This window comes from Haplochromis burtoni, unplaced genomic scaffold (assembly GCF_018398535.1).
Source record: "Haplochromis burtoni strain Fernald_Lab_line unplaced genomic scaffold, NCSU_Asbu1 Contig_252, whole genome shotgun sequence".
Lineage (NCBI taxonomy): Eukaryota > Metazoa > Chordata > Actinopteri > Cichliformes > Cichlidae > Haplochromis > Haplochromis burtoni.
Genome location: NW_024582613.1, coordinates 370,268 through 394,522, shown reverse-complemented (window position 1 = coordinate 394,522; position 24,255 = coordinate 370,268). Strand labels below are relative to the sequence as shown.

The 24,255-nt window shown below is 40.6% G+C and overlaps 4 protein-coding genes across 7 annotated transcripts in view; 2 read left to right on the top strand and 2 right to left on the bottom strand.

The window, feature by feature from the left end:
* The window catches only part of LOC102302389 (protein bicaudal D homolog 2), a 40,777-nt gene extending 38,336 nt beyond the window's left edge, over positions 1 to 2,441 (bottom strand). For all 4 annotated transcript variants that reach the window (XM_005938967.3, XM_014338955.2, XM_005938968.3 and 1 more), the window contains exon 1: positions 1,901 to 2,441. In XM_005938967.3, coding sequence (XP_005939029.1) covers positions 1,901 to 2,140 — 240 coding nt within the window. In that variant the 5' untranslated portion in view covers positions 2,141 to 2,441. The remainder of the gene's footprint in view (positions 1 to 1,900) is intronic.
* Positions 2,442 to 5,689: 3,248 nt separating this feature from the next.
* Positions 5,690 to 9,704, top strand: ptpdc1b (protein tyrosine phosphatase domain containing 1b). The gene is made up of 10 exons (XM_014338978.2): positions 5,690 to 5,980; positions 6,337 to 6,432; positions 6,867 to 7,032; positions 7,179 to 7,259; positions 7,373 to 7,491; positions 7,568 to 7,705; positions 7,807 to 8,810; positions 9,075 to 9,257; positions 9,353 to 9,463; positions 9,573 to 9,704. Exons 2-10 carry the CDS (start codon positions 6,387 to 6,389, stop codon positions 9,702 to 9,704), a joined length of 1,980 nt encoding a protein of 659 aa, XP_014194464.1. The 5' UTR covers positions 5,690 to 5,980; positions 6,337 to 6,386.
* Positions 9,705 to 9,764: 60 nt separating this feature from the next.
* fbxw12 (F-box and WD repeat domain containing 12) lies at positions 9,765 to 15,842 on the bottom strand. Its single transcript, XM_005938969.3, has 10 exons — positions 15,613 to 15,842; positions 15,494 to 15,531; positions 15,221 to 15,387; positions 12,605 to 12,729; positions 11,972 to 12,178; positions 11,722 to 11,886; positions 11,343 to 11,553; positions 10,675 to 10,856; positions 10,397 to 10,527; positions 9,765 to 10,253 (listed from the first exon to the last, which is right to left on the bottom strand). The coding sequence occupies exons 1-10, from the start codon at positions 15,709 to 15,711 to the stop codon at positions 10,154 to 10,156; spliced, it is 1,425 nt and encodes a 474-aa protein (XP_005939031.1). The 5' UTR covers positions 15,712 to 15,842; the 3' UTR covers positions 9,765 to 10,153.
* Positions 15,843 to 16,391: 549 nt separating this feature from the next.
* On the top strand, positions 16,392 to 24,028 carry LOC102303908 (protein Wnt-7a). Its single transcript, XM_005938971.3, has 4 exons — positions 16,392 to 16,846; positions 17,447 to 17,673; positions 20,179 to 20,450; positions 22,322 to 24,028. Exons 1-4 carry the CDS (start codon positions 16,776 to 16,778, stop codon positions 22,802 to 22,804), a joined length of 1,053 nt encoding a protein of 350 aa, XP_005939033.1. The 5' UTR covers positions 16,392 to 16,775; the 3' UTR covers positions 22,805 to 24,028.
* Positions 24,029 to 24,255: the final 227 nt, after the last annotated feature.

Sequence of the window (24,255 nt, the reverse complement as noted above, 5' to 3'; positions counted from 1 at the left end):
CCTAAAAGAAAGTTCTATCAACGAGAGCGACAAAAGCAACTGAATCATATGATATTTTTCCTACAAGACAATATCCTGAATTATAACGTTGTCCTTAAAGTGGAGACTGACATAAGCTTTTCATTTTACCCCATATCTTGTGCTTGTTACCCACTACCTAGTGTAGAATGGGCTTGTATTTCTCCTGTGATAGCATCTCTTCTGCCCTTCATATCCAGACACTAGGTTGGGAGTTGGGTATCATCTTTCAAAGGTTAACATCTGATCAGCGATCTGCAACCAGCATAACTCGACACTGTGGCAGTTTTCATCGCATCTCATTTACTGCCCATATAGATGAATGTTTGTGCTCCATTTTGAAAGAGAAAGAAGACCAACGATAATCTACAAGCCCAACCGATGCCTTTCTTTCCAACAGGCATAGCAGAAAAAAGTAAGAAAAATGTCTAAAAATGTTTCTACTTATTTTTAAATCACTTCTAGTTTGTTGCCATGGCTACTCTTTTAATCCATTTTCTTCTATTCAGCGCTTTTAGCTGTCAGTCCATTCTGACAAAGTGATCCTCTCTTGGCAAAAAAAAAAGAAAGAAAAAAAAGAAAAAGAAATGCATGGGAAAATCCAAGCAGCAGTTGCTGAGACAGCCCAAAGACCTCCTCCTCTCTATTTTAACAACCACAAGAGAGTGGGCCACAGGAAGACAGGCAGAAACAAGAGGGAGAAGCAGAGAGCTGGAAAACATCTCTGCATGTGTCTCCAAATGCAAAGGAAGCAATGAGCAGAGATCTGGCAAGGCACTAAAGGGTTTATCACGAAGGACACTCTCACACATTTTAGTTGTTTTGCTTAGTGGAGGGGGACACAAGAAGAATCCATATTAAAGGAGGATGTGAGCAACTATGAATAAGCCCGCCTCAGTGCCGGAAACTTTTTTTTTTACCATGAGTGGGCAGAGAAAGAAGAATGAGAGGTACACAGCAGCTGGAGGGACTTTTGCGCCAAACTGCTCTGAAGTCATACTTCTCTCCATCTAAAATCACAACGCAGTGACAAACTGCTACTCCAGCGAAGAAAAATGGACACGCTGTGATATGACGTTAGGGAATAAGTAGGACCACTGTTCAGAAAAACAGTCACACCCTTTATCTGACTCTCAAGACCAGCTTGAACCACTGCACTCAACATTCTTTCCATTCCTCCAAAGGGTCACAACTCATCTGGCTTCCTCTGAAATTTGTTCATCCCTCTGTTAAGCGGGAAGGTTCAAAATTCAAACGTACTCCCGCCTTTTCCCTGCTTAACAAGATATTCTTGTTTGCAGGACTCGCCTGACTACACAGAAAACTTTAACAAGCAATCTGTGGATCTCAGTGCACTGCTTTTATGTCTGGTACTTAACACAACTCAACAAGTATTGCTGAACTAAAAATCTTAATTGTACACTTGGGAAATCTGCTCGTGATAAGCACTGATTAGATAAACGTATGTGGAAACACACTGGACTTATTCTAGCTTTGAGCCAGACATGAATGTCTTGAAGAAGGGGCCTAAGAGCTGCAGCATAAATAAATAAAAGTGGCAGTCAAATGGGGAATACCCTGTGCTGTGTATGGAGGGGGTGGGGAACAGAAAGCATCCCTTCCTCTGCTTACAGTTTTGACCTTGTAGGAAGAGGCAGATGCCTGGCCCAATGACACATTAAATCACAGTAAGCCCCTATATTGAATATTATAGTAGCAGGTTTGCATATCCAATGAAAATGACAATGTGCTCTTAATATGTACTCTTGAATAGAATTTTTATAGTTTTAGAGTTTATGTTAGGGGCCTATTAATCCTGGATGACATTCTAATCTTTACATATTCTGTGATTTTATTTCATTTGTTTTAATACACTGCCTACCTCTTTTAGCTGATCGAGCTCCTGTCGGACGGCCTCGTACTCAATCTCCAGGTCTTCGTACTGCTGCTTGAGCTGCTGCTTCTCTTCCAGTACCGCCAGCCCGTATTCTGCCGCCTGGATCTTCTCATTCGTGGTCTCACTCAGCTCCCGGGAGAGACGCCCGATCTCGGCTCGCAACCACTCCGGGCCGGCCTCCATCAACAGCACAGCGTCGGGGTATCCCTGCTCTTCCACGGACATGATCGCCACCGGTGAAGATCAACCAAGCTGATCTGCGACAGGATGATGTCAGGGCGTCTTCAAGCGGTGTAACCTTGAAGAAGGAGCGGTTGCTCAAATTCTTCTGTATTTAAATTGCATGATTGTTACGTTTGCGTTTCTTGTTGCCGGTCTTGTTTCTTTGGTCATGTAGATGACTCCGTTCAGTTATCTTCGTCAGCGGAGTCCGCTGTTACTGCTTACAGACGCTCCATCGTTGCGCTCCTGTGTTTTCTTCTCCGTTCTCCCGGCTTGTCGGAGCGACAGTGCGGGGAGCAGGAATACCAATCGCAAAGGCGAGAGAAAGTGTATGCAAATCCGGTTCTTACTTTCAAAATAAAGCACTGGCGAAGAAAAAATAACTTCCCTACCATGTGTGATAGCTGATTTGTTTTGCCTCGTGTGCGTAATAAAAAAAGAAGAAAGGACAGACATATTTTGAGTGTATAAAACATATAGAAAATGATTGATGCTGTCACATAATATGCGCGTTTTTGTGCTTTATTTTGAAGATCATATTTCTTCTCTTCCGCTAGTTTGTCACGCTTGTTCAAAACAGCTGAATGGTCCGTTTGGTTTAATGAGATGCACCTACGCTATCAGCTGGGAAAACGCCCACCCGCTCCCACTGCCTGTCGGGAAATCTAGTACTTGTAGAAGGTGAACCCAGCAAACTGGCCTGGCAATCCCACGAAAGAACTCGTTTCCCATAATGCCTTTTAGTTTGCTTATGTGGAGCACGGAAATCTTCATCCAAACCGTTTGTTGTCATAGAAATACAACGAACAGGCGGGCTAACTGCTGACCTGTAGCGGCGGACACATGTATATCTGCTGCCATCTGTAGGAAAAACTGAGTATTCGAATAAACGGTATAGGATGCTGACTCTTTTGGCAAAGCTACGGAAGAGGAAAAAGTGGGCACATCCCTTTTTTTTTCTTTTCCAGAATTTTTTTTTCTTAGAATCCTGGAAAGAAAAAACGTGGCTCTTATTCTCTTCCATACAAAGAACGTGTCATGTACACTAAAACAAAACTAGCTATTTTACTACTTACTTCATAAATGTAACTTTTTCCATTGATGTTTGACAGTTTGATCTTTGTTTTGTCTGTCTGCGAAAAATATCTATTGCCACTGAGCAAAGTGCATCCCTAGAGCAAATTTGCATAAAACAAAAGGCTTTGTACAGTAGGAGGGTTTAACTCCTATGACCTGATACAGACTTAAGAGCAGAAAAAACCCTCAGAAGTTAGTATAGTTAAAGTTCATGAAAATGCAACTGGAAAAAGACAGGATGTATGGCATTTTTGGAAGTGTTACCAGGAAAAGGTTTTTGCTCTCTAACATGGCAGCATTGCTTAGGTTTGCACAGATGCTTCAGAGAAAGCCAGAAGACTTCTGAAAGAAGTCCTCCTTTCAGAAAGAAGAGATCTTGATGCCCAGCCCCACATTTGCTGAAAACCAAACACACCATACCAGCAGAAATACCTCATACTAACTGTCAGCACAGTAGTGGAGTGGTGATGATTTGGTCTTGTTTTTCAGCCACGGGACCCAGACACCTTGCAGTCATTGACTATGCTGTCAAATGTGAGGCCATGTGTTTGACAGCTAAAGCTTATCTGAAAGCGGGTCGTGCTACAGGACAATGTACGAGCACAGAAGCAAATCTACAACACAAGGGCGGAAAACATTTTAAAAAATCAATGTGTTGCAATGACCCAGTCAAAGTGCAGACCTCAACATGATTAAAATGTTGTGGCAGCACCTCAACAGAGCTGCTCATAAATGAATACCTGCACCTCCATGAACCAAAGCAATGTTATTAAGAAGAGTAGGTCAAAATTCCTTTGCAAAGATGTGAGATGATATGGTGATAAGGTGATAAGGTCATGTATAAAATGTTTAGTTGAAGTTATTGCTGCTGAAGGTGACCCACAAGTTATTTAATTGTGCGGTAGTCTTGGTTTTTCACAGGACTGCACAGAGTTCTGCAACAACCTTTTCTTTCCCACATGATTGTATATATGATGGAAAATAAGGAAAAGCATAATAACGTCTCTTTATGTGAATGTATTAATGTTAGTTATCACCTTAAATACACAGAGGCACTGTACATAAATACATTATCTATGTTTTCTCAAAAAACTATGTGAATACAAGAAAACTGCATGTAATGGAGGATTTTATGGTAAGTTATTTCATTTTTACTGTGACTGTTTCTTCCATCCCCAGTATTCTTCTTCACCTATAAACCAGATTTGTAAGCTTATTGTAAATCCAGTCTTTAATGCTTGTGGCAGAGCTGGTTTCTGACTGAAGTGCACTCTGTTAAATTAGCTTTTTCAGAATTGACTGAAAAGGACCTGTTATGTTTATGGTTGGAGATAAGAGGGTGTAGATTAAATCTAAGCATCACATGCTTGTTTGAAGGGATCACAAGACATGTCTTGTGTCGTGCAGTCACTTGTTTTGTCACTTGTGACCAGAAACAGTGATTTCATTAAGTTGGAACAATATCATTGCTGGATTTTAAAAAAACAAAACAAAAAAGCAACCTGACTGATAATATTTTACTCCTGGAGGTGAAAAGTTCAATACATTTATGTGACAGCTTCTAATATTTTTCTTTACACTTGACTGTATTACTGGGATTATGCATTGATAATCAAACGCACCTGGATTTCACCTTATTGACATTTGATGTCATGAATTTGAAACACCTTTTTCCTTTTTCCACTGTCACATGCTCAAGACCGCACAGGTGGATTTGGTGTATTGGAGTAACAGAAAATTTAAAAATGCATTTTTAGATGTTATTTAAAATATTACTCATTACTCGTATTGTTTATTTACTCACATAAACACAAAGAAAATAGTAAAAAGTAATATAAAACCTTGTGAAAATAGAGTGTTTATGCACACTGATGCAGCCATTTGAATGACAGTGGTGCATTAATATATGCTGAAAATTTTAAAACCCACTTCACACAATAAACAATTTTAGTTTAGATATAATCAAGTCAATAATGTTTTAGTCACATTTGACTGTGATATGAACAGCAACATTTTACATTAAATTGAGATTGTTGCCTTTGCAGTCTCTTGAAAAGCTCCACACAATAAACTGATCTCTCCTCTCTAACCTGAAGCTAACCAGCTTTAGCAAGATAAGCCAATAAGATTTTACCAACTTGCTATGCCACTATGATCCTACTATTTGTCACAGCAGAGTTTGGAAGCTTAAGTGTACTGATATTAGAAATCTCTTTATGTCTGTTCACATCTAAAAATGTTCTTATAGTTAATAAAATGCATAGTCTACATAGTGCAATCCAGTTTGGTCAGGTGTTAGGAGAATATTATGTGTGTACTAAAAAGCAAAATTTGCATTAGATCATTAGAAGGCAATGCATATGTGGCTAGTGTTCTGTTGAGGAGTAGAGGCTCTCTTTTATACCCGTTCCTGATAAGATTAGTAGTCTAATCTGGGAGGAGTCAAGAATATCCTTACATTCAGGCTAAGGATCTTGTACACGTAACTAGTTGGGACACAATCTCTGCTTCTTTTCAAAACATATCACATATTTATTTATTCCCAGTCTGGTGGGATAGATAGATTCTCACAAAGGAGCACACAGGATCGAGGGGAACTTGTATTGCCCCCACAGGAGATAATCTGCGACGAATCAAATAAAGTAAGGCCACAGGATTGACTTTACGCAGAGCCGGGGATGGAAAGATGCCAGTCAGAGCTGTTGAGGTTGATGTCAGAAATGGTGGCACTAGCAGCTGTGAATGTTCGTGAGTCAACTGCTGAAGGTAAATAACTGATTTAATATTTTTCTTTTTATTTACTTAGTTTTCATTGTTCGATTGATTGAAGCTGTTTGACATTTGGTTCTTCTGCATGCTGGTTTTAAGGGGTAAGAATATATTCTGTAATATGATGAGGTAAAAGGGGGAGAAAAAGCTAACAATGGCTGATGGTAAATCCTTTGAAACTGTTTAATATGCTTTACATTTGACTGCAAGTGACTTATGATGTTGATCTTTGACTGTTGCTGAAAACAGTTCTCTGTAACATGTTACATCTAAAAATATTTTGTTCTCTCAGTATCAGTCATACATGATTATGAGTTTTGACATCCAGTTATTTATGAGATACATTTTTCTAGAATCCATGATCAAGGCTCTGCTATGACCGTCAGCCTAAGTGACTGTTCATATGGCATCCCATGCAAAGACAAGAGGTGGATTTCTGATGGAATACAGTAAGTATAGTACAAATGCTGCAAACCCTTCAGTTTAATAACTAAAATGTTTTTAACTGATGAGCTACAGTTGTATTTTTACTTCACCAATAAAGCCACATCAAAGTCATGCCAGAACAGTAGCTATTTTTACTGCAACGCGCTGATAACTTGCAATGCCAAACAAGGATTAAACACTTATAAGTGAGCACTGATGATCTTAACTATTTAGGTGTTACAGTACAGCCTACATTTGACAATCTCTGTGCTGTGCAACAGTTGTGTATTTGAGACTTCTTAAAGGATTTTGACACTATCGCTAATCAAATCTCTAATCAAATAACTCTGATTTACATTTAGAGAACAGATTTAAGCAAAGGAAGCTTAAAAGAAATGAATGTGTGATATTATATTTTTTTATTATTTTCCCTTTTATTTTTCTATAATAACTGCAGTCAGAGCCCCCAGATCAAAGTACACAATGGTAGGAGAAGCCATACGTTATGTTGTCCCTGGGCATATGCAGTGCTCAATCGGTTGTGGAGGTCAAGCCTGCAAGTATGACAATCCAAGTTATTGGAGTGATGACCAACAGGCCATTAGGGGCCTCTACTCATCCTGGTAGGCAATCTTTGTGCTTCAGTAGTTAATTTACCAGAATTCTCTGTTTGAGTTTGATGTTTTCAATTTTAATGTCTCTTTGAAGTCCTGTTAGGTAAACTGAGAAAGGTGGCTGCTATGTAACATACACTCCACTGTTGTTGTAGGATTACTGATCACCTTCTTGCCATGTCCAGACCTTCAACAGAAATCATTGAGAAGTATAACATTATTGATCAGTTCAGAAGGTATATGAAACTTTGCGGTCAGCAGTTTTCAACGTCTATCTGAGAATGCTCAGATGAAATAAGACTAATGAAGTGTTCTCTATCTCTGTGTGTGTGTGTGTGTGTATGTGAAGGAATGGTATTAAAACAGTGATCAACTTGCAGATCCCTGGTGAACATGCTAGCTGTGGCAATCCACTGGAGCTACAGAGTGGGTTTTCATATCTCCCTGAGGTCTTCATGGAAAATAACAGTAAGTGCTTTATGAAATTCCTGATTCAGCAGTGTAGAGTTCAGTAAATTTAACCAAAAACATTTTGCAATTTCAGTTTATTTCTATAATTTTGGTTGGAGTGACTATGGCGTGGCCAGCCTCAGCACTGTGCTGGACATGGTGAAGGTCATGGCCTTTGCGCTGCAAGAGGGAAAAATAGCGATCCACTGTCACGCTGGTCTCGGCAGAACAGGTAGCTTTGCGTGTAGTTTCCTATAAAATCTGTTTGAAATGGTAAAATTTTTCATCTGCACACTACACAGAGGTAACAAAATGTCTTTTCTGACCCTCCAGGTGTTCTGATAGCATGTTTTTTGGCCTATGCTACTAGAATGACAGCCAACCAGGCTATTTTATATGTACGTGCCAAACGCCCTAATTCCATCCAAACCCGAGGTCAGCTGCGTTGTGTCAGACAGTTTGTTCAATTCCTTAACCCCTTAAGGAGTGTGTTTTCCTGTGCTGAGCCTCGATCCAATCCAGTTACTCTGTCCCAGTACCTGAACCGTCAGAGACATATGCTGCATGGCTATGAGAGGAAGGAGTTGAGGCACCTGCCAAAGATTGTTAAGTTAGTGTCTAGGCTGCTGCTGGACATTGCAGAGAATCGACAGGTGATTGAGGAAGATATTCTGGAGGCCCCTGATATCCATGACATTGAAATGTGTCTCAGCATTATCGAGAAGATGGATATTGATATAAAGGAACCCCGCTTACCAGGTTCACCCACTTTACCAAGACATTTTAACGAGCCCCCCATCTTCTACCATCGTAAAAGTCTGAGCTACAGTGAGTCCGACTTGAGACGGTTGGGGTCAGAGCTGAATCTTCTCGCGCATCCTCTGACCTCCCTGTCACAGAGCAATATTGAAATGTTCATTTGCCTATCTGAGTTCCCCGCTTCCCAGTCTCATGGTTGTAGTAGCAACACATCCGATATCTCCCACAACTCAACAGGCTCACTTTGGTGCGTTAAGAATGAGGAAAACCAAAAAGATGGAGCCATTCTGCTGAAGAAAGTGAAGAGGAAAACAATCCAACGTAGCGAGTCAGTAGGAAACAATGAACCTACCAAAAAGGGTAGCATATTGTCCAGATGGAAGGCTGAGCAGAGGGAAGAGCTAGGAATGAATGGGGTGAAATCTCAAGGTAAAGAGGAACAATCAGAGGTGCCATTTATCACCCTGCAGTCAGAGTTGTCCCTGGATTCCAGGAGATTGCTTGTGGCACAAGCTCTGGCAGTGGACCTTTTTGTCGATGGGCATGAGGAACACAACAGAAAAGTTTTGACTTGGCAGGTATTTAACTCACATTAGTATTAGAGTGGTGATAGCAGAAAAAGAAAGCATGCATGTAGCTTAGTTCCACAATGCTTTGTCTGTATGCAGTTCACAGCCACACCTGCATGGAGTGTTGTTCAAAGCCACTCCCAAAGCATTTTTGTCTTTGCCATGTATAGTTTTTTCCTGTGTGACAAAATAGTAATAATAATGATAGAATAACAGAAACCCACTCAATCTTGAAATGGATTAATACAGAGACACGTGTATTCACGTATGCAGGCAGAGCTAAATCAAGGAGGTGCATGGGAAAGGCTGTGCATGGAGCGAGATCCCTTCATCCTCACTGGACTCATGTGGGCGTGGCTAGAGCAGCTTAAAGAGCCAGTCATCTCTATTCAGGATGCCAAAGCCCTGAACCCCGACGAGACGGATGCTCAAACGATCCTAAACACACTCGATCAGGTCAGTGTGTGCAGTTTAAGATTTAATACAAAAGCAGTATCACATTAAATTGCTCCAAAGTGCTTAGTGTAATCCTCTTTGTCATCTTCTCTTAGGCCCCTAAAGAAACATTAACATGCATATTGGATTGCATGGCTCACATGCTGAAAATACCAGAGGAGATTGAAAATACATTCCTGAATCGTACTATCAAGGCTTTCACCTGGGTAACAAAAACCAACACACTGAATCACTTGTGATCTATTGAATAATTCAGTTCATGTACGGCTTCTAGTTTGTTCTGACAACTCAAGAATCACGTTTGTGTTTTAACAGGTGGATATTAATTCAGAGGACAGCAGCAAAGTGTACGAGTCCATGATCAGAGTCTTAAGGTGTATTCTTGAGGACATGAGATCTGCAGTAGAAGCAGATGAGACGCCCACGTCTCCCTTCCCTGTAACATAATATATAGCCACTAATCTATGTTTGGTGCACTGACACTGTGGAAAGACAAGGATGCTTTTGTGCCTTGTGTCAAAGTTGTTTAATGTGTAATATAAACATTTATATGTTAACCTGCCTCAGTAGATTCCAAATAACATAGTGAAAAACAGCTGATGAGAATACTGTATTCTTTAAGTATGCTGGGCCGTAAGCCTGGTCACATTCAACACATACCTCAGCTCTAAAAGCGTAGCGCTCAAACACAAATCTTACACTTATACAGACTTCTCACAACACAATACTACTGATGCCTTTCTCATAAGTACCACAGGGATCCTTAACTGTATTACTTTCATTTATATTATAAGCATAGTGCTACCAAAGAAAATGCATATAACAAAAAAAGAAATGTTGATCCCTCTAGTGAGTGGTGCAAACTAAATGCAGGCACTTTTGTGAGGCTGTGATGCTCAGGCATTGAAGGAATAAGCTTTTAGGACATCTTTTCCATCATTCCCTTCAACCGATGCCACAATGCTGGAGTAGTCACAGGCGACGTGAGTAAACCCTCTGGAACAGAGTATGGTGTAAATATTATGTGATACTCAGGTCATAATGTCAAAGACATGCTTGTTTTCAGTAATTATTGATGATAAAATGGCATGGATAGTGTTGATACAGAAGGGATATTAAAAGACCACAGCTTACAGTACCTGGACATTGTATGAGAGCCTCCTAGTAAGTGGTATCGGCTCTCCAGTGTCAACCCATAGTCTCTGTCATTTTTCCAGGTTAGCACTCGTAAGGAAAGGTCCTTGGATGCTGTTACAACACGAAAACTGTCCTGCAACATGAAAACAACATAAACCGATCATTTACAGGCACTAATATTGTGAACTTTTCACAAAAATGGTATTATGTACGGCATTAAATCAAGAATTTCAGCAGCTAATGGGAATGTCTCTGAATTCCAAATGAGGAAACAGCCTACCACACATATGGAAGAGATTGGCAGAGTATGTTCTTTAAAGCTAGCAAGCATGACTCCTTTCAGTGAGTAAACCCATAGTTGTTCACCAGCTGCCAGCACTATGCAGTTGCTATCCTTGGCTGCTAGGAGGATGTTTGAGGACGAGGCATTCAGTGTCAAGGGGAAAGACTCGACCTGCTGGACTAAAATGTAAAGGAGACTCAGATTACACTTGTACAAGGCAAATATTTAAGAAAATATAAGAAAGTCTAGGCTTAACATGTGGATCTAAAATTACAGCAACAAGACTGGTACATCATTTTTTCCAGTTGAAAAACCGCCTTTAAAACGGATCTGTGGGTGCGCTGCTTTCTGGTATTTCAAAGTTGCAGTGAGTGCTGTACTTGGCATGTCGGGCTTTTTTGTCCCTGAAACATCACTCACCAATATTGTGTTCAGAAACAAACATAGATACACAGTTTGCTTTAACACTTTATTCTAACCTACTTATCTTATATATGTGTTGAAATCATGGAATTTTTATTGTTCGAGGAAGTAAGCAAAACTCAAAACGACAAATACATCAAACTGCATATGTTCAAGTACCTGCAGTGGCTGTAAAGAGTTTTCCTTTTTGTGTTTTAAAGTCTGACTTTTACTAGTTAGTGTGCACATATCTGAGTCCTCACCTATGATCTCGGATTTGTACTTAGTCTTTTTCATGATGATATCAAAGATGGTTATATCATTTTTGTGTTCGAGGTCGTTGTGGTGAAGGACAGCCAGTCTAGCAGGCTGGGTGGGTATGAAGACAGCAGCCCGGCACCCAATGACTGGCACAGACTGGCAAAGGGGCTCTTCATCCTCAGACGGAGAGGTCAAACTCTCAGTGTAAAACACCTGGCAGAAAACAAAACAAAACACAAAATGCAGAACTCTATATCTATAAATGCTTTTGACTACTCCAACTGTGCAACATATATTTTCTACATGAGTCACTTATACAGAGGTAATGTGGTAAAAGAATCAGCGTACAGCAGAGCCGCTGAAGACAATATAAACAAATACCTTTGGAAAAAAATCGTTATTCTCCGTAGTTCCAGCTGTGATCCATTTCTTGTCAGGTGAAGCGAGGAGTATGTTGACACTAAAGGTGTCATACACTATAATACTGGACTTTTTAGTCAACGAAGGACCTGCTAGTGTACACACAGATCCCTGACCAGTTCCAACCTGGAAGGCAATATAATAAATCTTACTTTAAAAGGATTGTATTTCATTTTCTAATAAGAAACTTAGAAATGCTGTGGTTACTTACGGTTAGAAACCAATCATCGTCTATGTTGTACTGTAGCAGTGTACAGTGTGATGAGGAAGTAGAAAAGGAGGCCAACTCCTGGCCAGTTTGGCCTTGCCAGGTCTTAATCAGGCCCTGAGAATCTGCTGTGATCACAACTTCATGCTGTTCATCACTTAAAATCTTCATCAGAGGACTCTGTACAGGACTACACCACAGGGGATCACCCTGAGAAAAAAAAGGGTGCAACTGTGTGTTACTGCCTAAGTGACAAACATTTCTCCCAGAAGACTTTCAAACAATACAGGAGAACCGTCGGAGAGATTTTGGCTCAGCAATAAAGATATATACTGTTACAGAACAGTACAGCACGTGTAGTATTTCTGCGTTAACTTTGTGGCACTGAAGATCTAAAAAAACAAACAAAAAAACCTCATGACTTATTAGAAATGTATCCTCCAAGCTTCAGTACGGACAGAAAAGACCAGGATTTGACACATAATGTTCAGATTTGATATGTTTCCTGTCAGAAATTCAATTTAAGTCAGAAGTTTAAAGCAAAGGCAATATTTATCTAGCTGAATGCACAATTTATGTTAAGCAGATAAAAATAAGACACTACTTTGCAACGGTGCAGATACTTCTAGCACTGACGTTTTGGATGTTCCATGCTCGGACCGTCCCATCAGAAGAAGCACTGCAGACTGTGGCGTTGTGGCTCCAGAAATCTGGAAGCTGGCTTGAAATTGCCTTTAGGTAAACAAACCCCACAACCTGGCCTGATGGAAAGGAAAACAGACCACAGACAAAGAAAATAGACATAAAGAACGGCATGCAAGCCTGAATTGTCACATTTTTGTTTTGCTATTTTTTTTTACTTATTTTAATTTTGGTTTTATTTTTGGTTTGAGTTAAGTTAGTTTCTACAGATCGGTTGCTAATTTGCGTTTCGCAGTTTTTTTTTTTTTTTTAAATAAACAAAGTTTGAGTATTTTTGTCTTTAGGGGTAGATTTAATAAGCTCATAACGGGTTTTACGTCACAAATGTGTGATTAACTGTCGACTTCTTTGTGCCTATTTTGTTGACAAATAAAGATAATTATAAACTGTATGTTTTAATAACATTCTCACAATCTGCAGATTAGTGTATATTCTGTCACTCCATGGTGGCAAGTATGTTGTTACTAGAGATGGACCGATCCGATATTACGTATCGGTATCGGTCCGATACTGACCTAAATTACTGGATCGGATATCGGAGAAAAATAAAAAATGTAATCCGATCCATTAAATATCACGAAAGCACCTCACATACGCCGTAACTCACCTCAGAACGTTAGCACGTCGGAGCAGTATGCATCACGTGATAGAGCGGCTGTGGCATGCGGGACCTGTCGGTGGTCTGGATAGCATTTGGAGCTTCGCTAGCAACCTGGCATTTCATCTCCGACAAAGTTATCCCCGAGAGAAGTAAAGCAAGTGTGTAAGTCCATCTCTGAATGTTTGTAAAGCATTCCTGCGTTAAGCTTAACGAGCGACTGCCTCTCGCTCTCCGGCTGCTACTTCAATCGTGAAACTGCTAATGATCAGCTGATCGGCTTTTCTGTCGCGAGTCTCTCTTGTTTGTTTTTGGCCACTTTGCCCAGAAAGAGGAAACCAGCGGCTGAACAACAGCAGCACGTTTAAGCTTGATAAGCTGTTGTTAGAATTTATTTAATATTACTTTCTACACCAGGATCGTTTTCTACGTAGCTGACGGCTGGTAACTGTGCAGGGGCGGATCTAGCAAAGTTTAGCCAGGGGGGCCGATAGGGCATTAACAGGGAAAAGGGGGCACAAAGACATACTTTTCTTTCTTATTCTCATTTAAAATGTCAGCTTTTAATAAATAATTATCTGAATCTTACACCCAAAGTTTTAATTTGATGTAAAATGAATAGAAGTCCATTACTGTATATAGTACTATTAAGTCTAATATACCCTAGTAAGCTATAGTACTTTTTCCTTTGGGAAGGTACCATCTGTGCAGTCTGCAATTTTGTTGAAGAAAGATGTTGAATCTATTTAATATTTCTTGAAAAATAATTGATTTCTGTGCATTTTTTTTCACACTGCATCAAATTAAGTTGATTACGTCGATTAAGCATCATGAGGTGGGCGTGAGGGGTGGTTCCCTATTTTTTATTTATTTATTTTTGTTGTTGCTGGGAGTTGGAACCCTATTAGTTAGGTTGCTTAATATTTACGCTAAGTACTCTTTAAAATACCAGAATAGGGAGGATGGTGTAGGTCTAAGTTTATTAGATTGATCAGTATTGCTGAACTATGAAATATTTTTTTTGTATACAGGTATAACAGAATAGCTTTAGTGTAGTTGTTGTTTTAAACTTGAGTATGAACTTGCAGACTTGCAAAATGCAGCAAGATATTTTAAAAAAACAGTTTTGTTGATTAAAAAACACTATATCGGATTCATATCGGTATCGGCAGATATCCAAATTTATGATATCGGTATCGGTATCGGACATAAAAAACTGGTATCGTGCCATCTCTAGTTGTTACGTTTACTTTTTTTAATGCAGCAGTATGCCAGGGCAGCGGGGTGAAAGCAGCTGTGCCAGCAAACTGATCCAGATGACCCGGAAGGCTGGTCATCTTCTGGGGTTGGAACTTGAGCCTGTGGTGGAGGTGTCTGAGAGGAAAATCCTCAGCATCATCTGCGGGCTCGCTGCTCTGACGCAGGACTGAGCGCTACAAGGGAGCTTTCCCAGCTGTGGTGGTTACTGGATTATCTGTAATTACTTCTTACCTCATCCATTAATGACACTTTCTCCCTTTTACACCACGGTTCTCATATATGAGATACTGCACTGTATAATCTTTATAGTTGTACTCCAACTGTAAGAGTTTGATCCTTTCCAGGCTGAGATTGGTAAGTTTGAAGTGATTGACAATCCTGGCTGTCACTATACTCAGAGTTTGTTTCTATTTTTATTGCATTGAGCATGTAAAAGGCACGGACATTTTCCTCAGCAGTCAAGATTAATACAAGATTATTTTACGTTTATTTATTTCCTTTTCAGCTTAATTTCATTTTTCAGTGTTTAAAGTTGATTCCTGTTATTTATTCATTTACTCCACTTTTTTAAAAAAAAAAATTGTTGTTGGCTAAAATATTTTCCCCTCCTTCTTTTAGTTTAGTTCTAGTTAACTATACTAACAATGATGTAAAGTAGACTCCATTGACGCGCACACACATACAGACCACACCTGTGTGCCCCCTGAGGCTTTTGCAGGTATAGCCTCCTGTGCGACCTTTCGTCATGTTCTTCTCCAAGTGGGATCGTCGCAGGAAGTATCTCTTCCAGGAGTGATTCGCCTGTTCACTCCCCAAGACTGCGAGGTTACAGAAACCCCAGCGCTGCAGACACATCCTCCTGAGGAGAGCACACAGTCCAATGTTTACATGCGCGTTATCACGATTTCCACGCCCATCGACTTTTAATATAACGCTTTATGTTATAAAACTGGCAAACAAATCACCTCCATAACCAAGGAGTCTCTGCAGCTTCATGCCAATCCTGAAATACAGATTTGCAATCAGACACAAGTCACATTTTTTGTTAATTTGGCGCTACTTCCGCATGGTGGACACTCCTTACCTTACACACACTTGAAACATTAATTAAATCTTCCTGGGTAAGAAATGTAAAAATTTGAATCAGGCAGTCATCGATTAGCTGCGGTTCACAGGAGTCCATGGTGGCATCGATACGGCGTTAAACAGATATTCCCGCAGAGACTGTCTTTATTTTTTCTCCTCAATAAGTTACAGAGAAAGTGCGACAGCAAACGGGTAAGCTACGGAAGGAATCCAGGGACAAGGAGGGAGAGTTCGCTTAAACCCGCAGTGTCCTCGCTGCACCACCAGATGTCGCCATCATCAAAGACAGGCGATCCACAGAGTCTGGGACGGAGACGCACAACAGCTTGCGCGCACCAGACGCATTGTGCGTGGACAAGAGACCGGCGAATTCTACTTTTGGGTTAAAAAAAACAACAACATAAATCCACATACAAAATTCAATAAAGGCGTAATTTAACCGGGGGTTGTCAAAAAGAGTTGAGAGAGGGGGCTACTCTTCAATCAGATTCTCTAATCGGTTTAAAAATCTGATCTTGGATTTAATCAGGATCGTTTTAAATATTCTTCTTTTTACTTTGCTCCTCTTCTTTTTGGAAAGTGTGACATAAACATAGTTAAATGCAGTGATCCAAAAATGTTAACCTGGGCAAAATAAAAGTAGAAGGCTTTAAAATGAGTTAACGCGTTGAGTTATCAATATCGCCCTTTAGGTAAACCCTAATCAGCCAAGGTGAATGAAGAAGAGAGGAGTGTGCAGGCTTGAAAGCGTGTGTGTGTGAGTGTTTCTGTTGAGATTCAGCCCTGGCGGGATTCTTCTGCAGGGCCCCATGGCTCCTATGAACACGCCCCAGATAGATGAAGCAGATAAATATCCAAGACCTGCGGGTAGTAGAGGAACTGTGAGACAGAGATAATCGCACTTGCTCACCCCAAGAGTTACCTGTGACACCCTCGCAATGACAAGAGGGCCCGGCGATAGGGGCCACGTAATGGGATTTTTGGATGATACCCTAGTCGGTGATTTATAAAAGTACCGAAACATCTGCTGCTCTTTTTTATGCTTTTCGTCACTTTGGACTTCCTCTGGAGTTACCTGAGTCGTGATCGACCGGAGCGTAAGGGAACCGAGTGATTAATCAGCTCCACGAATCGTTGCATGAAACTGAGAGCTGGGCCGAAATGAGTCGGAGAACACGACGCTGGATTTTAAGAGTTTTACTTTGCCTGGGAATTGTTTACTTGAAAATCGGGTGAGCAGCGTTCATTTGAGTTCTCATCAGTTGCCGTAAGTCAGTCACAACACAAAAGACTTTAAAAGCTGAGGACTGGCGGATTTTTAAATGCTGTCGGTCCTTCAGAAACCACTCCTGAGCCCCGTATTTCCTCAAAAGCAGGTAGAAGCACGCAGTTGAATAAATAAAGCCAGCGAGGAGCGTGGACTTACATGGCAGTTGCTCTTATAAGTGAATCACGCTTCCTTTATTATGCCTTAATGATCGTAAAACGCATACATTCATAATAGTTCAAATGATATGAAACTGTAGGCTACTGTAGGTAAGTTTCAGAAATACTCTTGCGGTGCACCTGAGCTCGCACATATGATAGAATCTATTGTAAAGAAAAACAAACAATTATGTTGATTCCATCTCCTCTTGATTTGGAATTACATAGTAAAAGCATATTTAATCCACACGGACGTGTTAAATGCTTGGAGTATTACACCAATTTATAACACCAAACTGGAACTCGGGGTGCATCTGATTTTAGACTGTTATGTAAAATAAAATTAAGCTAACAAAGCTAAGAAGCTGATGGCTGCTTTCTCAGTCATATCCATCTTCCGTTTACAGTGGTTTCTCATCGGTGGTGGCCCTAGGTGCGAGTATAATCTGTAACAAGATCCCCGGTTTGGCCCCAAGACAACGGATTATCTGCCAGAGTCGCCCCGATGCCATTATCGTCATCGGAGAGGGAGCCCAAATGGGCATCAACGAGTGTCAGTTTCAGTTCAAAAACGGGCGCTGGAACTGCTCTGCGCTTGGAGAAAGGACTGTCTTCGGAAAAGAGTTGAAAGTGGGTATGTTGCTGTCTGTTAACGTTTGCTTAGCCTTCTCTCTGAAACTTTAGTTTTCCTCCCAACAGCAAACACAGTGTATTAACCACCTTTGCGCATTGTGCGTAAAACAGCCTTTGCATTTGGCTCTTTTTATGATTTACCTCCAAAAATTGACATGCATCACATATGTGTGTGTGTGTTCACTGTCACCAGTCAAGCACCTGCACATCATAAATATGAAAAATCATCTGTTTTTCATTAATACATTGTTGGATTTATACTATCAGGAGTCATTCACATCTGGGTTAGTCTTGCGCCCCACGTTTCAATGAGTAGGGCTCTCCGAGGTATCTGAGTCCAGCATGGTAACAAAACTCTTGCCACTGTTGGCAGCTTTTCTTTTCAGCCCCTAGAGTCTCTAGAGGCACATTTCCACTGGTCTTTATCCTTCTAGTGATGGGTGGCTCTCACTGTAAGGATGTCGGTCTTACCACGGGTATAAGTTACAGTGAGGAATAGCCAAGAGGAAAGCAAGACATGAAAGTACTAAATAAGAGAAACAAATAAATCCAAATCGAGTTCCTGCAGCTGGAATAAAGTTTCCTGTAAAGAGGGATGAACTCCCTCCAGGGGATGCTCAATTATCTTTGAAGTTTTGTGGCTTGTTTGCTAAAATGGATTAAAGATTATTAGATAGTGGAAAGGAAAGTGTTTGCTCAAGACTAAAGGCATTTTATCTTATGATGCCTTTATGGCTACAGGTAGTGGAAGGCTTAGAACAACAGAGGTGGTTTTGTCAAACTTTTTACCTAGCATTAAAAAACATGAAATATGTTTTTGTTCCATCCCCAGCTAAAGATAATAAAATTTAAAAATCACAAATAGCCCTATGCACAATGGTTAGTAGCTTGGGCCAGCTGTTGGAGGCTGCTGCTTTGGAAAGAAAAGTTTATCTCTTCATGCTTCTAAAATGAAAACAATGCACTTGACAGTCTGTCCCCTTTTGAATGAGCGCTTTTAGCCAATCCAGAGTTTTGGTCTGTGTGTCCAAAAGAGGAGTTTAACTCTATTGCTTGGACAGCTGTACCAAATAGATTGGTTTCACTGATCAGATTTAGCTTAGAAGATGAATGGTTGTAAATGAAAACCATTGTTGATCCCTGGGCTGAGTGGAGCTGTGTAGCTTGCTATTGTTCTGGAAGCAACAATTGGAAATGAATGAGCAGGGTGACTGACACAATGTTGACGCAACGTGCACTAGATTTGAGACAGTTTAGACCTCGGCTATGTTTGCACTTGAACTTTGTAGTTGCACTAGTCTGAGATGAGGAACATACAAAGAGACTGCATAGTGAGAGGCTGAAGTGTGAGTAAACTGGCACTCCTAGTTCAACACGTACAGGTTTTTGATTTTTTTTCTTCTTTCTTTTAAAGATCTTCCTTCTGTCATTACAAGGTTATGAAGTATTCATACCATCTCTTGTGGTAAACCCATGCACTCAGAAGTGGAGGGGAAAAATTAACAACGGTGCACCCAGAACTGACTACCACGACACACCTTTTTTTTTGGCTCTGAGCCCATCAAGTCTATAAAAACGTCCAAATAATTGATGCCTCAATATGAGTTTTTTTTTTTCAATGGCAAGGGCTCACATCCAAGTTGTTTATCAAAAACACGGCAGCTTTACGTAGTGAACTTGGTGGCTGGAGGAAGCATAAAGAAGGCATGATGTTTGTTATGAGCAAATAGTAACAAGAAGAGTTTATTTACACATAGATATGATGGATGATACACTTAGGGGTTTCCTGTTTGCATTATAATGAATCATAGATCTGAAACTAAAACATCATACTTGCTGATTTTGTTTGAGAATGCTAACATACATATTGGGAACATTTCAACATTGAATTGCTTTGTTTACATTACACTTGAGGTTTCAAATAAGACATTTAAAAGCGATATTAGACTGTCTCTCAGCTCGTTCGACTTGGGAGCTTTGCTTCAGGTTCTGTCTTTTGACTCCTGTCTGAGCCGTTTCAGATTAACCTTTAGTTATTTGTCGATATTTCCGCGTGTGTAAATGATTTGTCAGCTGGGTCTGGAACTAGATAACGGCAGAATGAAGATTCTGATGTGACTGCCTTATGAGTTTACACAGAATGTGACAGCTTCTAAGTGGATCAATAGCCCTTCCTTGCCGACAACTCTCTTATTCATACGGCTTTGTTGACGGTACGGCCTGCAGACATTTTGGTTCACGGGCACGACAGTTTCCGGGTCAGGTTTCGAAACACTGTAGCCCTTGAGCGATATGTTAGTAAGACTGTAATGTAAGCACACATATTGTTAATAATTGACCTCTTTTTCCTATTTAAACAACCTCTTACATTCTGTGGTATTCCTTTTATAGTAAAGGAGAAACACTATAATCTTCCCCTCTTAATTAAATCTAAATGTATGCCTACATTTTATTATTACACATCATTATCATAGTATTCATCACCTTTTTTTCCCCGCTCCCCTAGGCAGTAGAGAGGCTGCATTCACCTACGCCATCATCGCAGCAGGGGTGGCCCATGCAATCACAGCCGCCTGTACACAGGGTAACCTGAGTGACTGTAGCTGTGACAAGGAGAAGCAGGGTTTCTACAGTAAAGACCAAGGATGGAAGTGGGGAGGCTGCTCAGCAGATATCAGCTACGGCTTAGGCTTCTCCAAAGTATTTATTGACGCACGGGAGGTCAAACAGAATGCAAGGACACTCATGAACCTCCATAATAACGAGGTGGGACGCAAGGTAGGTAATTAGCAAGAGGACTTTGAAAAAGTCCTGCTCCGATCTCCACGTCCTTTTTTCCATACTTAAATATAATGGTGAATTCATCTTAAGTAGTCTAAAGCTGGTAATGCTTTGATAGGAGTGAGTCAAAGCACTGAGCAGTGGGACCAAGCTTAAACAAGGAGTGGAATAAAAGATTGCTTTTAGCTGTCTAAGTGGCAGGGTTTGATTACAGCCCAGATCTCTGAACTGAAAACAGATTGACACGGTACAAAAAGGCATTAGCCCAGTCCCCCTCATGTTTTGCACCACTGGGACAGTATACAGTTACCTTTATGACAATCCCCACCCACAATTTCTCTGTTCGCACAAACACACATCAGGTGCAATGTGCATGCACATGCAGCTCGGGGCTGTTTACAGTTTAGCGATTGGGGCTGCTTGTCATTGGGTAATATTTGCTTCTATGGAGGCGTACTTTCTAATGCACAGGTTAAATTCACTGCTTACGTCAATTCTCAGAGTTTATTATATTTTTATTCACAATAAAATGCAAAAACAACCCCAAGCAAACAAATTAAGCAAAACATAAATGATCACAACATGAAAACATAATAGAAGCCAACAATATTATATTGAAAACTAGATTTTAGACAGTTTTTGTTAGAGTTAGTTTTAATTAGATGTTGATTTTAATCTTTTTTCTGTGCCTGTGTTTTTGTGTGGATGGTTGCATAACGCTGCAGAATGACAAAGAGACTCCAGTAGGTCTAGAAGTTGGAAACTGAGTGGAATAATGTGTCCAACAGCTAAGGCTTTGCCCAAGTTAACCCATATCCTCTCTCCCTCTCTGACTCTGCCAAAAGAGCCTGATTCCCACAACCGACACATTGAACACAGAGGCTGAAAAGCCTCCTAACACAATAGTACCAAGCAGATAATTTTCTGCACCCATTTCAGGGCGGTGAATTCAGATTGGCTTTTCTGGACAGCTAAACTGCCTCCCAACGAAAAGGACTACTCGTGGATTCAAACTTTGAGCCGTCTCACTTATTTCCTATTCTTTCTGCAAATAAATAGACTCTCTGTTTTCCTTTACTTATGCTAATCAAAAGCAGTGACACTGAGCAGGAGCAGCGTTCACAGCTCCCTGGTCGAAGACGTCCACACAATGGCTGTCACAAGTGTTGGTCACAGGACAAGTGATGGATTAGGGAGTGAAGCCAAGGTTTTTATGAAGTGGTTTGCTCAGGGAAAACTTGTTCTTTTTGGTCCTTGTTCACACGTCTGTATTTGGGTTTTTACTCCTTACAGTTTACTTGTCAAGAACACAGACACATAAATTTCTCACGAATGGCTTTAGGAGACCGTATCGCATAGCAAACACCTAGCATTTCAGAAAAAAACGGAAACTGCAATTGACCTTGTTGCTAAAGAAAACTGTAGTTTAGTCAATGGCACTTCTTATTGTCATCAGTTGAGGCTTTAGCCGTAATCCCAGTCACTCGGCGCCTTGTTGAGTCACTCTTGACATTTGTGTGGTGTGTGTGGTAACTACACACACAGAGCCTGAAATCTGATACATTATTTTGGCTTCTGTGCATATGGTACCACACTGTTATGTGGTGGGGCTGTATTTAATCCCTAGCCGTACTGTATTTGTCAGTCACATTGTTTAATAAGCTGCACGTTTTTCGCTGAAGTTGAAGTATGGATTGAAACAGTTTTATGTAAGGATATGCAAGCATAGTTTCAATTTTAATTACACACAAATTCTGATTGATTTTAATATGACCAGTGAAGTCATCATTATAGTACAGGAACTGATTGTAAAATAGTCATCACTGGAGTGTGTTTACTACCTTACTAAGCTGCTTTTCTGTGTCTAGGTGCTGGAGAAGAACATGCGACTAGAATGCAAGTGTCATGGTGTCTCGGGCTCCTGCACAACCAAAACCTGCTGGACTACACTTCCCAAGTTCCGCGAGCTCGGCTACATTCTCAAGGAGAAATATGCCCACGCCGTACACGTGGAACCAGTCAAAGCCAGCCGCAACAAGCGCCCTAAATTCCTCAAGATCAAGAAGCCGTACTCTTACCGAAAGCCCACGGATACAGAGCTGGTGTACATAGACAAGTCTCCTAACTACTGTGAGGCGGACCCCGTCACGGGGAGCCTGGGGACACAGGGAAGGGTGTGTAACAAGACAATGATGCAACACATCAGCGGCTGCGACTTGATGTGCTGCGGTCGGGGATACAACACACACCAGTACTCCCGGGTCTGGCAGTGCAACTGCAAGTTCCTGTGGTGCTGCTATGTGAAATGCAACACATGCAGCGAGAGGACAGAGGTGTACACATGCAAATGAGAATATTTATTGGATGGTGTGTGTGTGAGTCTGTGCGTGCGTGTGTGAGATGTATGCATGTGAGCGGTCTTGTTTTTTGTGTTTTAACGGACAACCTTTACAAGAAAAAAAGAGGCTGCTTTTACAGTCTTTACACACATCATGAGGAACTACTGTACTGCATATACAGTAAGCTAAAAATGAGGCACCATGATTCTTTTGCACAAAAGCTCTTCACCCCTCTTCTTGGACTGCTCGTTGGGATGTAGTGGCAAAGCATTGTGACAACCACTGTTAAAGGGGAAAAAAAATGTAGCCCGACATATGCGAGTGGGTGACCACAAAGGGAGTCTCTAAAATTAAATGTCAAGACTTTAAGCTACATGGACGTGTACCGACATGCTGACTGCTTGGACTTTGCCAATGCAGATAAATTATGGTGGACGTTATGCCAGGCAGCACACACTGCCGTCGTTCCAATGCCACCTGTGCACAGATGAAATTAAGCAGCAATTTGGAATATTTAACATACTTGTATTTAGAGAATGAAAAGTAATTAATATTAATTTATTCTATAAAGAACTACTGATTTTGTCCGATATGGACACAAAAAAAAACAAAAACTAAATGTCATGAGTTTATTAAAGAAATCCAACCTTGTTCATGGTTAAGACACTGGAATTGAATCTGTCTGGAATAATCCGTATTGCTGTAGACTAATGTTGTTCCAGATGAAAATGCTGTAGGCTGCTCAAATTGACCTTCTGACCTTCTCATGAGTTCGTCTTCCCTCTGTTTGCTGCTAGTCTAGAAACGTGAGGTAGAAGGCTGCACTTGTATGCTGTACTGACCGTCTTCAGCGGCACCTCCACCTCACTTCAAGCTGATTTAGCTTAACTGGAATCATTGATCAAAAACAAACAAACAAACAAACAAACAAAAACCACAGGCACACTTTCCATGTTTGGTAAGCATTGGTTAATAGAGTATATTTTGTAAAAGCCTATTTTTATATGAATGTTTTATTTATACATTTTGCATATTCAAGGTCGCATTCTGACCCCGACGTCTGTTTTTAAACCCCTGTGAAAAAAAGAAGCTGATATATGTAAGTTGGCCCCTGTTGTCGCTGCCATAGTTGTATATTGTAAGAGATAGAGACTGTTTATAAGTGTTCAAATGTCTGTGTTTACTGCATTTCATGACTACTACTGATGGAATACAGGAAAAGAATAACACTTACAAGACACGAGTTCCCTTATTTCTTGTTCACACATCGGTTTTTTATCGATTATGCCATAAAGAAATGTTCTGAAATAGCTTTATGTGGATAAAACACACTTGAACAGTTGTGATATGTCTCAGAATGAGTTAGCATGTCTTAGTGAATTTATCAGTAACTGTAAATTAAAGAAAAGGAAGCCTAGCTGTCATATTGTTGCCATAAAAAGTGATGCAGTGAAGCCGTTGAA

Excerpts from the sequence above, each read along its gene's own strand:
- LOC102303908 (XM_005938971.3), top strand. The coding sequence starts at position 16,776 with ATGAGTCGGAGAACACGACGCTGGATTTTAAGAGTTTTACTTTGCCTG. Across the intron at positions 16,847-17,446 it reads ATTGTTTACTTGAAAATCGG|TGGTTTCTCATCGGTGGTGG; the intron begins GTGAGCAGCGTT and ends TTCCGTTTACAG. Across the intron at positions 20,451-22,321 it reads ATAACGAGGTGGGACGCAAG|GTGCTGGAGAAGAACATGCG; the intron begins GTAGGTAATTAG and ends TTCTGTGTCTAG.
- ptpdc1b (XM_014338978.2), top strand. The coding sequence starts at position 6,387 with ATGGCATCCCATGCAAAGACAAGAGGTGGATTTCTGATGGAATACA. Across the intron at positions 7,492-7,567 it reads GGTCTTCATGGAAAATAACA|TTTATTTCTATAATTTTGGT; the intron begins GTAAGTGCTTTA and ends TTGCAATTTCAG. Across the intron at positions 9,464-9,572 it reads CTATCAAGGCTTTCACCTGG|GTGGATATTAATTCAGAGGA; the intron begins GTAACAAAAACC and ends GTGTTTTAACAG.
- fbxw12 (XM_005938969.3), bottom strand. The coding sequence starts at position 15,711 with ATGGACTCCTGTGAACCGCAGCTAATCGATGACTGCCTGATTCAAATT. Across the intron at positions 12,730-15,220 it reads AAGCCTCAGGGGGCACACAG|GCCAGGTTGTGGGGTTTGTT; the intron begins GTGTGGTCTGTA and ends CCTTTCCATCAG. Across the intron at positions 11,554-11,721 it reads ATAACGATTTTTTTCCAAAG|GTGTTTTACACTGAGAGTTT; the intron begins GTATTTGTTTAT and ends GTTTTCTGCCAG.